The 18,396-nt window shown below is 35.2% G+C and overlaps 1 protein-coding gene across 7 annotated transcripts in view; it reads left to right on the top strand.

The window, feature by feature from the left end:
* The window catches only part of LOC140152602 (calpain-9-like), a 58,839-nt gene that overhangs the window by 23,386 nt on the left and 17,057 nt on the right, over positions 1–18,396 (top strand). For 2 of the 7 annotated variants that reach the window (XM_072175010.1, XM_072175008.1), the window contains exons 3-13: positions 5,432–5,501; positions 6,441–6,693; positions 8,482–8,734; positions 9,347–9,432; positions 10,231–10,308; positions 11,107–11,267; positions 12,515–12,708; positions 13,124–13,335; positions 13,742–13,784; positions 16,609–16,677; positions 18,201–18,272. In XM_072175010.1, the coding sequence (XP_072031111.1) occupies positions 5,432–5,501; positions 6,441–6,693; positions 8,482–8,734; positions 9,347–9,432; positions 10,231–10,308; positions 11,107–11,267; positions 12,515–12,708; positions 13,124–13,335; positions 13,742–13,784; positions 16,609–16,677; positions 18,201–18,272 (1,491 nt within the window). Of the gene's footprint in view, positions 1–5,431; positions 5,502–6,440; positions 6,694–8,481; positions 8,735–9,346; positions 9,433–10,230; positions 10,309–11,106; positions 11,268–12,514; positions 12,709–13,123; positions 13,336–13,741; positions 13,785–15,690; positions 15,742–16,341; positions 16,387–16,608; positions 16,678–18,200; positions 18,273–18,396 lie in introns of all 7 variants that reach the window. The other 5 variants (XM_072175013.1, XM_072175012.1, XM_072175015.1 and 2 more) reach the window with 3 other exon arrangements.

Below are 18,396 nucleotides of genomic sequence, written 5' to 3'. Positions count from 1 at the left end.
AACACCTTAACTACACAGTCACATAAATTTAAAACTCGATCCATAATGATTTAAAGGTATGTTTAAGATCAAAAATTATAATAATACTTTGAAATGAGACCAACTCACTGTCAGCAACAAATACAATGTTGTCATGTTGCATTCTGATGTAAAGTACAGAAAGAACTATAGATAATTTACCAAATTTCTTGCTCAGTTTTTTGCAAATGAACTCTGCTGACACGAGTGACAGGTACCTCACTTTGATGTGATCATGGTGATGGGCTCATCTTTCAGTTCCTCACTAAATTGAATTACTTGAAGAGAATGGTGTTTGAAAAGCATTCCATTTTTGTTGTTGTTGGTATAGTTGTAGCTGTATCCATATGGTTTTGTTCTGATAATTCAAAATTCACATTCATCTGCAATATGTGCTATGTTCATGGAAGGGAAAAATTGAAAACAAGCTTTCAAAATAAAAATCCCTTTAATTTAAAAGGGAATGTTTGACCATATATTACTATAACTTTATGGCAATAACTGAAAATGAAATTATGTATGTAGACGTACATGGTTTTTGGATGTAAGCAAAGTGTAGCCAAATTTAATAAATAGGGGATGTGTAGCACATAGTACAAGTTTGTGATTTTCAATCTTATTTTCTTTCAACAAATGAGTCATGATACAGAAAAGATTTTGCCATTTCTGGTGAAAAAATTGGAACTTCTTTTCAAATACTTGCCCTAGGAGCAGAATAATAGTAGTGATGCATAGAAATAGATGATAAACTAGACAGTCTTCTTGAATGAAGTATGAACCAAGTAGAGGAGCTTCTTGAATTCCTATCACAAATATAATAGGAGTCCCTGAGACTTGCTCTTGTTAATGCAGACTCTGCATTACTAGAACAGAGCCTCTCGCAATTCAGACCAGCCCCAATGGGATGCTATAGATGACTGTCTTGTTATTATTTACTGAAGTGATGTTGATTGGTTAATCTGTCATCATATTCACATAAATGTACATTTGGTGCACATTCATCTTATTGGATCATAGAAATATAGTAGGATAAATGGAGAACATTTTTAGGCATACTTTGTAAACTTAAAATTGATTTTCTGTGACTGAAAAGTGAAGGCATAGAAGATTTGTCATTCCATGGAGCACTTGGATCCAGTTGAGGGTGAATCAGGAACCAGTAAGGGCTGATTTAACATTTATTCAAGTTATTTCCTCCTGATTTTACACCATATATTTTCTGAGGGGACAATCTCTCCATCTCCTCTGGTTAAGAAGCTGCATTCAAGTATAACTGATACTATGTATTAAAAATATGAATCTTACTGTCAAAAAGTGAAGTCAGGGTGCATAATAATGTATTTTCTTATTTGAAATACCAGTACTATTGAATAATGAATCAATATTTGCTTCGAGTCCAGTTGCATGCCAGCAAAGGTGGTTTACAAAATGAAAGTCAGACAGATAAATTTGAATGTCTGATGGTGCTGTGAATATGCACACACATCCCCACACATCTTTCCAAGATGGATGTAGCATCAAACTTTGGGGGACAGTTACATTAGGAGAACTACGACAGAACATATTACCACTAATGGTCTTGCATGCTATAAATTGATACAAAATATGCATAATTGGAGTGGTAGATCTGAAAGGAAATGCATTTAGATGGTAGAGATCTGCTCATTGATAATTTGATGTATACAGACAAAATTTCTTGTTGATGGATAGCTGCTTAATAGATGGTAAAAGCATCAAGAACAGTTAGATGTATAATTGCATTGGTACAGGGATGTAGCCTTCCACAAATTTCAAGGTTGCCGGACATAGGGCACTGGAATGAACATGATTTATTATCAATATTTATCACAGCAAATTATTAATAAAATATCATTTCAAGTTACATCCAAGTGGTGAATGTAAAAATGTGTTCAGGACTTGTTGGATATATCCCGAACGTTACTCTAGCCATTAACCATTACCCTAAATCCTGATCCTAACCTTAAACCCTAAACATAAAATCTAACCTAGGACATACTTCAGACAGTGTGGTATACCATCTAAAGGTGTTAAATTTTACTGGGGTTGTGAGAAAAATATGAGCTTTCTTCTGATACCAAAATCATGAAGCAAAATGGAGGATGGGGCTATCGCTTGGGTCGCACCCCTTTAAATTCCATGACTACATGTAATTCATACATGAAGGTAGAACTGAAATTCACATCCAGGAATGTAAATATGAATAGTGCTTTCAGTCTCGTACATGTATTTGTAGTTGGTCTATTCTCATGTTTTCACTCATTGATGTGGAATGGAGCATTATTAATTTCATAACATTCACAACTACAATCATGTTGACAGTAGAACTGAAGTGGAAAAGATTTTGGCAAAGTGAATTTGTGTGACAATACTAATCTGTAGAATTTTGCAGACTCGCAAGGAAACCAGCCCCCGCTATTTATTTGATGTTCAAAGTGTAATGATATGAAAAAAGTAGGGAATCGTGAAGATATTTCAACATTTCTCATCTATTGTAAATTTGTGTTCTTTCTTCTTGTTATTAAAAAGGTAGTTTATGGTAATGAGTTCTCAAAGAAAGTCACAATCATTTGGAATTTTAGAATTGATTAAGCCCAAACTAACAGTTACATTAAACTTGCAACATGTTGATCGCATAAAGTCAAGAGAAATAATGTGAGAAGTTTTCCTGTGAGCATTTGGATTCTTATGGTACTGTGATCAAGCTTATTAAACATGAAACATTTGACATGCAGAAAGTGAAAATATAACCAAAATTTTAGTGATGACAGTTATTGTTCTTTTGCCCAATTCTCTGTGGAAATAGTGTATAATGTTGTTAAAATGGATTTTTAATTCTTGGGCTTTTGTATTTTAAAAGCTCAAGGATGTAAATCATCTTTATATCAATTAAGTCACTTAACTTTTATTACAGTGAATGTTAATTAATCCCATTGTTTTCACTGTTATATTCTCTCAAATGCATCTCATCTCAAGAATTATTAGAAAGTGTGGGTGCATTTACCAGTGTGTGAAGCATGTATTTTTTGTAGGAAGCATCACAAATATGTGTCTTCCTTTGCATTAACCCTGAATGCCGGCACATGAATCAATTATTATAACACATGTAGGTTGAAAGTGTCAAAACACCTGCATATTTGAAATATCAATATTTGTTACATAGGAAGAAACATGTGGTATTTCGGAAATTTCAAATGTGATTAACCTACTAGATCTCAAATTTATTTACATTTTTTATTATTTTCTTAAATTTGTATAATTAGCATATGAATACTTCAATTTTACACTCCTAATTATTATTATTATTATTATTATTATTGTTGTTGTTGTTATTGTTGTTGTTGTTGTTGTTGTTGTTGTTGTTGTTGTTGTTGTTATTGTCATTACCAGGAAGTGGAAAATAATAAGAATATAATTATGTACATAAATAGGCCCTATCCATATGTTGCCAGGAGGATCAAAAATTGTAAAAGCTACATGTTGGCCTGAATGATAAACAATAACAAAACTACAAGCAAGCAGGAATCTTGCATAAATTCTTGTCAACGCGCTGTCTCCCAGACTACTTCAGAGATTTGTATCTTGCATTATTTCTGATTTATAGTAAGTTTTTGTGAAATGAATGCTAAAAATACACTGCAAGCTATTATAGTTAAGTATGTTCTGCCATGCCATCTTCCATGCAATATTGCGCCTGGTGCAATCCTGCTGATCAACTAGCATTTTATGAGCATCTGCTTTAGCCATCATGATCTTTTGATATTTGAGTAGACAGGGATGCAACTAGACCTGGCATCCATTTATCATAACCCTGGCATGAGAGAAAATTAGACGCTCACATTTAGTCTAATTGATAAAACTTGCCCCTCCCAATTCCCAGATCGCTTCCTATTGTTGTATAAGTATTGTAAGTGTCATTGTAAGGCATATTACTATTAAATTTATTGTCATTATTAAAAGGAAATTTATGGGAATAGGAAAAGCTGTGCAGTTAATGATCCATTTCAGTGTAGTTATTTTTAACACGTTCATGTGCATATACAATGTAGGTAGCAACTATCTTTTTATGTCAAGCCCTCCGAGGTACAGTACATACACATGGTCGCAATTTATCACTATCATCCTGTAGTCCTATTCTAGACCGCAAACTCCTTGTCTGCATGCACATATGATTGGAAACATTCAGGTCACAGATATTATTCATTCATTAAAGGTGATGCAAGTTCTTCAGTTGAAACGAGCTCCCTGTGGCAGCACTGTCATTGAAGCCTGGGGTTTTCCTTGTATGGAAATGGAATTGGTGGTCAAGGGATAGGAAAGGAGGACCTCTATAGGTGGGCGTAAGAGAGGAATGTGGGTCAATCTAAACATGCAAATTGACATGCAAATGTTTATTTACTTGAATCTTGTTGTGGAAACGAGCAAAGTTTGAAAACAAATAGATATTGTCTAATAAAAGAAGGGATGGGTTAATTCATAATTGTACCAGCATATTTGCCAGGTTATTAAAAGTGCAAAAGTTCAGTGTATTAAAAGAATTCCTTTTGTCTACACCAGACTCTGATGAAATATCTATTCTAAATTTATGCTAGGAAAATGAAGGTTTAGGTTCAATTAACTAAAAGTGTTTTTCCTCATGTAACCATAGTAACAAGATTTGCATACTTTATACACTATTATTTTTTGCAAAGGTTTTATTTTCATAAATTTTGCGAGTGGACATACAGGCGTGAAAATAAGAACACTGGAAAATACAGGTTTTTTATATCAAGTTACTTTATACTTACTATAAATTTTGCGAAATAAGCAACTCACCCAATTTCCAAACCCCTACAATGCCAAAGGACATGGTGTCTTAGTATAAATGTGAGTGCAAGCCAGTGCATTCATGTTGATTTGTTGTTTCATGGTTCCATTCGCAATAAATTGACAAAAGAACAAGTTCATCTATATCAAGTCTACCATTTTTAGACATTTTCAAAACTTAGCATATATGGTGCAGTGCAATGCATTTTGTACTACAAATAAATTGTTTAAGCACAAAGAAAATGATGCAGTTTAACTTAATTTATACTGGCAGTAGCAATTTGTATATAATCACAATCTCTTTTGATTAAAATTATTAATAATAATTATTATTTAAAATAATAATCAATAATTAAATGATAATGTTACTAATTATAATAATATTAATAGGAACAATACTTAGTGAGTGATATATTGATTGTAGTTTACCATTTCTATTTTTCCCTGTGCACTGAACTGTAGAACCTTTAATTTCACAAGATAATTGCAAAAATCTGTGTTTTCTACCCATTTATATTTTTGGCAAAAATATGTTGTTTTCAAATTGGAATACTGACGTATTTTTCTTTGTTTGTGTGTTGTTTTACAGGAACTTGTACAAGATGCACAGTTGTTTGTAGGTGGGGCTAGTCAATTTGATGTAGCACAGGGAGAACTTGGTAAGTACTATTTTAATTCCTATATTATTATGTACTATTAATGGTAAATGGGAATAACTAAATGCAGCCATTCCAGGCCTACAGGACATATGAACAAAGGTTGCCTAAATTGTTGATGCTTTGGATTTTACAATGAAATACTATGTTAAGACAAAGCAGCTGTTAAAAGGAGGGGGTTATAATGTATGGTCCCCATCCTGCGGATAAATTGTCGTATCCTCCCACATCTGGAGTGTGAATTTGTTAAGTAAAGCTCAAAAACCACTGAAACAATTTAATTTTTTTTTGCTAAAGCAATAAATGAAAAAAAGGTGTTAAATGCCTTCAGAGTGCCATGCTGCTTTGATGATGATGTTTACATCAGTACGCAATCAGTTCAGCAATGCCAGTGGTGACCAGCAGCAAGCTGATATATTGATCACTCCACCACTTTACCCAAAGCAGTCAACTCAGAGGCGTTGCTGCTCTGACATATGGCACGGGATACAATTTTTGGCCAAGGAGCAAAGAGCGACAACACTAAATGAAGCGTCATTCCGCTTAGCGGCGAGCGGCTTGACAGTATGAAAAAAACAGCATCAGGTCGCTTTTAGTCTCCTCAGCCAGTCTTTTTGTACATCCCTTAATATATAATAATGGGGCCTTAATTTTTAACACAAAATACTCTCTCCAGAATGTAGAGAAAAATTGAGATAATTTGATAAATATTAATATTGAGTAATGCACAGTCTGGGACAACTAATTGTCACCATCATGTTCTGTAACGCAGTCGCAGGCATGGGTTTATGACACTTAAAACTAGTGAAAAACTCTGGTATATTTTATAAATGTTCTCACTTTGACATCTATAAGGTATTTTTAATGTATACCAAAAAAAGAAACAAAAAGACTTTTGTGGTTTTATAATTTTTTTACATTTTCCCTTCATGATTGATTTAGGTGACTGTTGGTTCTTGGCAGCTTCAGCAGGTCTTTCTCTCGACGAGCATCTCCTTTACAAGGTAGTCCCACCAGAGCAGTCTTTCCAGCGCGACTATGCTGGCGTCTTCAAATTCCGATTCTGGCAGTACGGCGAGTGGGTCGATATATTAGTTGATGATCGTCTGCCCACATATTATGGACGTCTCGTATTTGTGCATTCCGCTGAACAGAATGAATTTTGGAGTGCCCTGTTGGAAAAAGCCTATGCTAAGTAAGTGTTTTGGAATATCTACTAAAACTAAAAGAGTGGATTTCCAATGGAACCAGAGAGGTTCAACTAAGAGAGTCCAAACTCAATGCATTAAACAGTATGGGAAATCTGCTCTATTGAATTGTCATGCATGGTGACCAAATTAGTGCACTTCCAGCATTCAAAAGATACTGTGTAAGTTTTTTCACACTCCTCAGACACAACTACTGCATAAATAAAAAAAATACAAATGTGTTCTTTATGTAATGGTCTGTGCTGTAACTCAAAGTCACAAATTTAAGAAAGAGCAATGTAGCTCAAAATTGGCAAAGCACACAAAATTACACACTGCTACAGTAATGAATGTATACAAGTATAGTGCATTACAAAGGTTGCGAGTATACAACACATTACATGAAGAATATAAACAGGCACATACTTAAGTAATTCAACAAGTTTGTTGGAAGCATGGAGACAGGGCAGTAGCAAGCGGGGCAGCCGGGGATGCCATGGCCGCCCCACTTTTTGAGAAATTTGTTATGTTTTTCTTTATATCTTTATTTCAATTTGGTCATATATTTGTATTTTGGCTGCCCCACATTTGTCATGGCCGCCCCACATTTTACAACCTTGCTACGGCCCTGCAAGGAGAAATAATCAGGAGACCGTACATTATTTTACTCTCATTAAGTAACACACAAGCATGGCAGAGTCTGGACTCCATTCTAACCTCTTTGAGTGGATGATAAATCAAGAACAAATTAGAATTTGATTAAGGCAGTTACTATAATTAGGGTTCAGTTTTGTTTTACTTCATGCCAAGCATGCCTCAGGAAAATTGAAAGAAATTTCATTAACTTGTTGTGTGTGGAATGTGTTAATTTTGATTTGTGTAATCAAAGGGAGTTTTTGCAAGAATTGGTGTTCTAGATTTTGAAGCTTTTCATTACCTCCTGCTTATCTGTAGTTCCATGGATCTGCTGCAGTAGGCTGCAAAGTATAAAAATTCAAAAATATAATTTCCTTCTGGTGTTTTTGTATTTTTTTTTTCTTTCTTCTTGTTTTGTGTGTGTAATTGTTACACGTTCATTGACGAGTAATGTAGCATGATGATTAAACCTTGAACTTTGATTATCTGCTGTTTGTATTTTGATAAGTTATTACACATAGTAACCTTCATGGACCATTAATTTGAACAGGCTAAAGGATTACAAAATAATAGAATACAAATGTACCATTTACTAAAAAATAAACAATTTCATAAATAACATAGAATTGTAAAATCAATGCAAGTTACTGTTATAAATGAAACATGTAAAATCAATACTGCAATTTACCATGAGCAATTTACTCTAAATGTTATATTCTCTCGGTCTGAGTTGCTCCTTCTATCACACTTACCCAGGCCCATTTCACACTTCTGTCAAAAGGGACAACATACAGAAATCCCTATGTGTTTGTACTACATGGCCTTTCAGTTCCTGTCAATTTTCTCTGCAATTTCTTTTGTAATATTGGAAGTTAGTTGATTTACCTGATTTTCTAAATCCCCCCATGGAGTGCAGCAGAATCTAACAGCCAGTGTTATGAAGCAAACCAGTGCAAGTGACATCATGCTGACCGAGAGAATGTGTTATGTTTTCATATCTTGCCTAGCCACCATGGTTGAAAATACTTTAAAAAAAATACAATCCAAGAAAATTCCATAATAAGCACAAACTTGTAAAAGGCCAAGAGAAGGTTGTTTTCTTAGGTCACAGTAGGTGTGAAATGTACTCTTAATTGTTTGGATTTCATACCTTTCCACAGACTTCATGGGTCCTACGAGGCATTGAAAGGAGGCAACACTGTCGAGGCCATGGAAGATTTCACCGGTGGCGTATCGGAAGAATTTGGGCTGAAAGATAATGCTGACAAGCGTCTGTTTGGAATGCTCAAGAAGGCCTATGATCGTGACTCCCAGTTGGGTTGCTCCATTAATGCAAAACCAGGTGTGACAGAGGCAAAGCTGCCTACTGGTCTCATCGCTGGCCATGCCTACACCATCACAGATCTGAAGAGGGTAATTGAATATTCATCTATTATATCCCCTGATTTGTTTCATCCAGTTACATGAGCAAACACTTTTTCATTTCACAGAAAACAATAACATGTTAATTGAATGATTCAAACAAGGAGATGGTGAAAAACTTGTTTGGAGAACATTAACATGTTGCAAAGTTTTGCTCTTCAAAGAGGCACAATGAATTAATTTTTAAACATTATATATTTCCTTCAGTTTTCTTTAATCAGTCATTCTTAGTTCCTTTCATTTTGGTTTGATGCATAATTTCTAAAACTCTGACTGTTAAGGAAACTCAGTCTTTAGGTTTAGCCAATCAACAGGTGCCACTCAATTGTAACACAAAATCAAGAACACCTACCCTCGTCCCTGTAGAATTATACATTGTTTTCGTTGTCATTAGTCCATATGTAATTGTCAATAGTAAAGGTGTGAATGTGCATTGGACTGCAAGGGTCCTAGTGTTGCTGTGGATTCGTACCTGCTGTGATACATAGCATGGTCAATGAGCTGTGAGAATTACCTAAGATATACAACTGTTGCAACATTTGAAAATCTACTTATTGAGTAGTGCAAAATGTCAACATTATGTTGTGTTTATTGTACATGTAGGTCACTGTCAAGGGTCAGAAAGTGAACTTGATCAAGATTCGTAATCCATGGGGTCAAGTGGAATGGAACGGAGCATGGAGTGATGAGTAAGTGTACCAATTAAAAAACAAAACTATTTAAATGTTAAAATGTGTCAAATTATGGCATATTTTTGAATGAAGGCTTTTTGAAATGGGGTAAATCAGTATAATTGCGACAAAATGTCACTGAAAATCATCAGATGATCAACTATTAAATACATATCTGTTATCAAACTGTTGTATAAATCACTGGAGCAGTGTGCCACACTGGTTCCCAGGTTCAAAATCTCTGCAGGACCAAGAAAAAAATCAAATCAAATCTTCTCTCCCTGTGGCTCATCTGGAAAAGTTGATGCAGGGGATTCATGATGGACCTCATAACAGTTAGCCAAGAAACATTACAGAAATGTAAGTTCGAATAGGATTTATCCATGCAATTTTGTGATCCTGACATGCCAGTTTTGAGCTAACTTACAATGATTACATGATATGGCATAGGAATTTCTGCATTTTGGTCACTTATGTCTTTGAAAAAAGATGGGGGAGGGTCGTTTGATAGAAGAGACATTTAATAGAGTAGATCAGGGTTTGATTTAACTTGTGTCATGGAGCAAAATGCTTCCCATTTTGGACAACCTGCTTCACAAATTTCAGCTTGTATAGCAATTTTTACAATGTAAACATATGCTAATATTATAAGAACATCACCTAAATAAGGTTTTTGCTAAAAATTTGCTATGCACATTTTTTAAAATAAATCTAACCCTGGAGTAGATACAGTATGTCTAGTAAATGATAGCAGTTGATACTATTTAACTAATTCAGTATTCAGTGAGTAACTGTGTCATGGCATTGAATTCTTAGCTCTGCAGAATGGAATCAACTTTCCGCTTCAGAAAAGAAAGACATGGGTTTGGATGCAAAGGATGATGGTGAATTCTGGTAAGTGCAATACAATAAGCTATTTCAGTTGAAATCCATAAGCCAGGCAGTTAACCCTATTATGCATGCTCCTGGTGGGTCATTTCAATTAACCTTATTGTGCTCCAAGCAGTCCGTATGTGCTGCTATTTTCTAATTTAGGAATCTACTACTGAGTTCAGAAATACTCTTTACAAGAGCTATGATTATAACATCATTCATCAAAGGCAGTAATTTGCTCCTCCCAGGAGCAAACTGCCTGTCCAAAGTGACAGGTGGACAGGTGATTATCTAATGCACTGGTAAAGTGTGTTTGGCTTATAATTGGTGAAAAAAATAAGACTCATAACATCCATGACATAGAATGGTCTGCACACAATTGGGCACAGCACTTAAATGCTAGATGCGCATTGTGAATTTACATGAGTGTGAGTTGAGACTTTATTGACATGTGCAGTAACAAAAAACAAATAGGTGTAGCCAATTATAAGCTTCAACTCTTGATTGGATATTGAATACCATGGAAGATAGAACTTGGCTCATAGGGATTGACGATAAGTGCGGGAGTGTGTTAGCAAACTGAAATGAAGCTAGCATATAAAAGCTGACACGCTCAGATTAGAGAGGTCACAGGTTCGAGCCGAATCCAAACATGCTCTAAGGGCACAGGCACAAGACATTTCAATTTATGTATTTTTTATCCATATAATCTTGACTATTATCAAATACCAGTGGAGATTTTAAATTTTGGAAAACACAAGTTAATCACTTTTTGATATTACTTGTAACAAGTTTCTTGTGATTGATATGTTTACACAGGATGGCATTTCATGATTTCAAACGTCATTATGACCGTGTTGATGTATGCCATTTGGACCCAGAATCCATGTCCAAACCAGGCAAGAAGAAGTGGGTAGCAAACTACACACATGGACGTTGGCAGAAGGGTGCTACTGCTGGTGGCTGCAGGAACTTCCCAGGTATAATAACTACTAGAACCTTGTCTGTTACAATCTGAAATACAAAATAAATATACATATAAATTCATGATACATAGAGATGAATATAGGTAATAAAGCCTTGTATAGCAACATATTCATCTGTATTGGTATATAGATGTACAAATCGAGGGTTGAGAACCAAAAAGCCTTAACTCACAATGAAAACCAATTAAAGGCTTTCTAGTTATCAACCCTCGATTAATATTGATTTAAATACATAATTATTATGCTGTACGTATACATTCAGCTCAAAACACTGGTATGCTAATCCTTAAGGATGCAAAATTACAGTTGAAATACAAAAAATGCAATTTAAACAAGTCAGAGGGAAATTCAATTCAGTATCTTGAATAAGAAAGATCCAGATGTGCTGATTGTGATGTGTAAACTTTTGCTCACAACAAGTTATTCACCTGATTTTTGGGTTGTCATAGCTACAACCTTCTTAAGCAGAGTAATTCACTTCTTGACAGTATACAAGCAATATTGTCAACAATAATAATAATTATATGAAATAGTATGAATGCATATGACTTAAATGTAATTTTTTGCCAGTAACTTAGTAAGGTTGGTTTCCTACTCCATTTAAGAATGTTTTGATATACCAACGGATGACATTGTGTGTGCCTTCCTGCTGCTGCTTGTTAACAGTAATAATAAATCTGACACAAGTAGCATATATTTTTGCATGATCGTGTGGATTTGTAGAATTTGTTCATGCACTGGTATATGTTTGTATAGCTATATCTATTTGGGTCAAATACTTAATGACACAACAATAATTATGAAGAATTCCTAAGATAAGATTGTGATAATGTTTGCAGTCTATACATGTACATGTGCATAGACACACACCCGTTATAGTCATAGTCATAATAAGCCCAGGTCACACACTTGATATTTTGCTATTTAAATTGTAGACTGAATGAATATGCACTAACTAACATTTTACAGAAAAAGTAAGGGCTATTTATTATATGCTGGTACCCTCTGATCTTGGCACTTCATTTCGATGCACAGACTGCCAAAGATCGCAGGCACATGTTGATTGAAAACATGCCAGCAGTCTCAGCACGCTATGTGCTACCGTTACAATCGCACAATAAATTCCCTTGTTTAGGAGCACTTTTATGTGCAGACCCCACCCACACACATATGCATTCCATGTATTGCGCAATTATACAAGCATTTAATGAATTGACTTGATGTTTGTTTTGCCCATGCAGATACCTTCTGGATCAACCCTCAGATTGCAGTAGGGTTGGAGGAGGAAGATGATGATGATGATGATGACGATGATGATGTGCCACCACCAACCACCAAGGGATGTACCTTCATTGTGGCTTTGATGCAGAAGAACAGACGTAAGCAGATGAAGATGGGCATTGGCAACCTCACCATGGGCTTTGCCATCTATGAGGTATGGGCACTAAAGTAGATTTATTGTATGTAAATTGCAGGTGATGTGTCTGTCATGTACAATCTAGTGGGGGTGTGCCAAATCACCAGGGTGTCATGGATTGCAGGAATGCTGTACATTTTAAGGTTTCCTGATGTAGACCGACTTCCTTTGACAAAGCTTTCAAAGGTAGCCTTAGTTGTAGATATTGCCTGCAGTGAGAACAATGCACACTAATCTTTCCTGTTAAGAGAACTGAGAGGGTCAAGTTTAGGTTAAGGATTAGAGTTTGTATGATTTATAAGCAAGTACCCATTAACACCAGAGTGCCTGAAAACTGATCTACTAGTGATGTTCTGAAGCTAAACTAGGATTTGCTATATTTTTACAGGTGTTATTTCACTAAGTGACATATATCTTTTTATTGTATTGACAGTACAAAGGCACAGGGGAAGGCAACATGGAGAAAGATTTCTTCTTGTACAATGCCTCAAAAGCTCGCAGTGCCACTTTCATCAACACACGTGAGATCAGCGGACGCTTCAGACTACCCAAGGGGCGCTTTGTCATCGTACCCTCAACATTTGAACCCAACTCTGAGGGAGATTTCTTGGTCAGAGTATACAGCTTAAAGCAAGCCACGTCACAGTAAGTTGTAATTTCATTATTCTATTTGAGATCCATACACCCCTACCTCTGCACCCAATTTGAATAATGTGACAAATTCCATCCAGAAGCTAGCATTTACACTTTCTTGCAGAAAAGAACAGCATTTGTTTACCTATTTAGTACGTAAGAACAGAAGTGGGGCCATAATTGACCAATTCAATCATCCCACAATTATAACAAAAGACAGGATATCTGGTTGGCGATTACACATCAAAGCTTTGTTTAGTGTGCATGAAGGGTCGCAAAGACTTACCTATGTCACCCATGAACAGGGTGTGCATGTCGATCAGAGTAAGAGAAGGCTGTTCTTCTCTACAAGCTAGTGTAATCTTTCCTTTCAACCCTAACCCAACTATGTTACATCATTTTATTCTTCTGCTTTCAGGGAGGTTGATGAAGAAACAGGAGTAGTAGATTTACCCAAACAAGTAAGTCCAACCAAATCGGTTATCTTGATTAATTTCGACTTTAGATATTGCAGGCAAACTATGATTGGAGACATAGCTAAAGGTTATATGCTATATTCTTGAGATGTAAATGGATATGTTGCAGAAGAGATTATGAAAATTAAAGTTTTTAGATTATCACAGTGGTAGCATCTACAAATGATTGCTGGTAGAACAGCAAAATTGTGCCAAGTTAGGAGATGAAAGTATTTAATGCTGAATGTCATATCTAATTGATAAAGAACAGAAAGATTATTATGTGGAAACAACAGCATACGGTTAACACTGAATATTACTGGAATTATTATTCGTCTTGAATAGTAGTGTAGGTTTAAAAATTTCATGCTCTGTGGGAATGGAATATAATAGAATTTTGTTTTGACCATTGCACTTGGCAATTCCATTCAGTTCAATATAGCCTCCCATTTAAAGAATCTGGTTTATGAGCCTAAAAATGAAACAGATAAACTGCAAATCAATTTGTAATGAGAACAAATAAGTGATTTTTGCACTCAAACATATCTATATGCTGCTTTATATTATATATTATATTATAGCTAAGCTTATCTCATTCAATGCTGAAGAAGCTTTATTCACTTGGTGATGGAAAAAAATGGCAATACTTCAAAAGCTCTGCAACTGCTTCATACAAATAAGAATGTCATATATGACATCTATACTCAATCTGGCTGGAAGTAGGGAGTCCCCTCCCCATCCCCCCCAAAAAGATATTTTGTAAACAAGCTTTCCTTTTAAAGAGTCTGCAGTAAGTATGGGTATCCTAGCCCAAGAGGTGAATTAATATTCTTGTCTACCCTAAACCCTTGCCCCTGTGCTTGATATGCCAAACATCAATCTTGGCCCCTCCACCCGTCCCCAAAAAGGTGAAGGTATCCAAGGGATGTAAGTGTAGTGAGCCAGAACCAATGAGGTAGAAAGAATAGAGTGCCCTGCTCGCCGAATCTGTGAAGCCGGTTTGGGTCCCGGTTTGGGTGCTGTATAGATACACAAAGTTGAACAAATCATGTATTAAAACGCATTAAATTTCTAGTATACCATTGTTTTTATCAAAAATTGCTGAATTATAAAGGCAAACACGCCTGAATCTGGTATTTCAGCAGTGTTGCCACGCTAAACAACTCTACCACTTTACTTAAATTTCGCTTCAGTCGCCGTTCCTGTAGCGCTGCATGGCAACGGCGAATGAACTAGATTTAGGAGCGTGCTTGCCTTTATTATTCAGCAATTTTGTTGATAAAAAAATGGTACACAGTAAAGTTGAATATGCTAAAACGAGTAATTTATTTAATTTTATTAATCCATACATGCTAGAGTAAATTCAATTCCCATTTTAGTTGTATTTGATGCTGATTTTGTTAGGTCCCTTCATTTCATAATGGCTTATTCAGTGTGTGATTGTCAATGAAACGGCAACGTACCAGCTCGAGCTCAGCGATCTATGTTTTTCTACTTCATTGGCCAGGACATTTTGCATTTTATACTTTTATACTATATTTGTAAGCTGTTACAAACTATATTAAAAATATGTGCTTTTAACTGGTGTGCCATATTTTCGCATACTACATTTGAGCTGCCAAAATAGCTTGCCCCTGTTCCAAATCCTGTATGTTACACCTAATTATTGCAAGCTCATCACTCTTCCAATAAAAATATGCTACAAAGATGAGTGTCTTAAAAATGTCATTCTGAACTTCCTGCTTCCAGCTGAACATATATAATAAATTGATATTGCTTCTTTTTATCCACTTATTTTACATAAGATTTCCTTACTGAATTCCCTTGTATCCAAATTGTCCAATGTATTCTAGTGAATCCAACCAAAACGACACCAAATTGACATCAATTTTGATGGTTTTTGCATTCACAGCCAGTACTTCCATCCCACTACCGATATTCAGACGACAGATTTGATCTATATGTATGTCCATTGGATGACAATGTCCAAATTGCAGTTTGCACGACAATTTTGGAGTGGATAAGGCCAATATCCTCAGATTTCAATTTAGCCCCAGACTGATGATGACCCGTGCATGATATATATCCAGTGTGATTTAGACCAATGCCCTTCCCATTCTGCATCTAGCTTATTTTATAGTTCAGTTATTATTAAGGAATGGCTGACTTTTTTCCAATGAACTAGGTAGTGTTTTCTTGACAACAGGAAATGATCTAGTTCATTTAGTAAATCCAGGGAGTAAATCTTATGTCATTATTGACTAATAACTGAACAAATAAATTAGCTACCTTACTGACGACCAATGACCTTATTCTAGTATGCATGTCATCCAGAGTGAAAGAAAAACCAGTTCCTCTCCTTTTCCCAAAAATGATTTAACTTTCTTCTCAAATTAAATATATGGAAACTATCACCTTGCATACAGGCCTTGATCTCAAATTTATGGAAGAAATGACAATTGTACAACATGGTTGAATCTTTAAAGGAAGTGTTCGTCTCAATTTGACCTATTAGGCAATTGTAACATCTGCACTTTGCCCCATAAATTTACTTATTTTACAGCCTGGTCAGCCTGCTGCTCCAAGTGGTCCTGAATTCTCTGGTTTTGTATGTCAACTTTTCTTCAATATAAATTTCCTTCTTATTAATATTGTAGATTTGGATCCCGTTATTAATGTAATTTTAACTTGTTAACCACTTTAAAAGTCCCTGCCGAGTCCCCTTTGGCTGGCTGCTTTTGCATATTTGCTTTAATATTTAATATCAAGCAAAGATACCAATTGTTTTATGTTTGTTGTTATTTGCTTGCTATGACAAATTTGTGGCCAGGTTGGTTCTGCAAAACCAGCAAAGGATGATCCTGGCAAACGAGATGATATGCTGGCCTTAATGGCCAAGGTAACCATGGTAACAGAAGAGAGAGAAAGAGACGGGTTGACTAACTGCCTGCAAATTAACGGAATTGACTGATTTTTTTTCCTTCAGCACGTTTTATCAGACACATCATCAACATCAAATTAGCAATTATCATGTCAACGATCATTCCATTTTCATAGCTTCATGGTTTCACATTAATGTGACACCTTAATTATACTTATTATATCAGAACACACAAATCTAATTGTAAAGAAGTGAATAAATTGTACATTTTTATCTGAAACCTTCTCATTTTCACTGTCATTGTGATTTTGAATATCACCGTTCTTTTTCAAGAATTTAAGTTGCATAGTCCTTTTGATTTACACTATTCTGTCATTGTCTTTGAAATGTTCATTCTTACATTTTTTATAAATGTGTAGATTTAATAGTTTTCTTTATTTCTTAATCTTCAAATTAGTAGTGAGTTGGGTAGGGGCATATAAATAGTTAAGGTTGAAGGAGATAGCAAGTTGGCACATTAATTGATTGATCATAACAGATGATCTGATTTGGGTAGAATTTTATTTACATTGTCACTAGCATGTGCAAAGCGTCCAATTAACTGCATGCTTTACAACATTTTGCTGACTATTAACAGTTTGAACGAAGTTAATGCAGTTAGTTTTGGCTGATACCCACTGACATACAGATTAACGCATACATCAGTGTATGTCTGACACAATAACAGCCTGTGTATGTCGATTAGATTGAATGAGTATCTTTTCTCATATGTCTCATGTCTTGTTTCAATTTTCATAGCAATTTTTATATGCTTTTGTTCAAATGTCTAATCAATGTTATGTATTCTTGTTTTGATTTTCATCTCATCATGTGTTTGTGTTTTTACAATTAATTTTGAATTTACATCTATGCATGTGCTTTCTCATTCATTTTGAAAATCTAGATCCAAATTAGGTTATACAATAACAAATACAAATAGGGAATTAGGATTGAGATGTAATAAATTGTTCTTGATATGGTTAATTACTGAATGTTGAACATCAGACTTAATAGATAGTGTCAGAATGAAAACCGCACTGTTCACACAAATAGTTGATGTGATTCACCTAGGTAGAGTGGGAATTAAAGAGACACACTATTCACATGGTAGTATCAACATAATTGAAGTGAAACACTCTTCACACATAGGTAGAATCAGAATTGAAGAGACACGCTATCCATGTCATTTCACGATACAATACTGACTGCATATGCTACATTTGATATGTGCACAACTAAATATAGCTGATATGTGATCATAGTTACAAGATATGCAATTAACTTTTCATAGCTATCTCATTTCATGACCAAAGAAAAAACCAAAACAAAATTCACCATGCAGTCTTTTCATGACCAACGAAAAACCAAAACAAAATTCATCATGCAGTCTTAATCAGGTGCCTGTTTTCAGCCCCACTTTCTCTGTTCCAGCATCATGTAGGTATAATTGTTACCGTCAGTGTCAATGGGATGCTAATTCACAAAATGTGTTTTTATTGCAGCCGGCTCCAGTTGATCCCAATGACCCACAGACTGGCAAGTTCCGTGAATTCTTCAAGAAATTGACGGGAGATGTGAGTATTTTTGTGTACTCTAAAGAATATGAAATCATAGGATGTTGTTCAGTACTCTGTTGACAGCATTTGTTTGGTTTTATATTTTGACCATGTTATAAATGTGTACTGAAACAACACTGAA

The sequence above is a fragment of the Amphiura filiformis genome, chromosome 5 (genome assembly GCF_039555335.1).
Source record: "Amphiura filiformis chromosome 5, Afil_fr2py, whole genome shotgun sequence".
Lineage (NCBI taxonomy): Eukaryota > Metazoa > Echinodermata > Ophiuroidea > Amphilepidida > Amphiuridae > Amphiura > Amphiura filiformis.
This window is presented reverse-complemented; position numbering and strand designations above follow the sequence as displayed.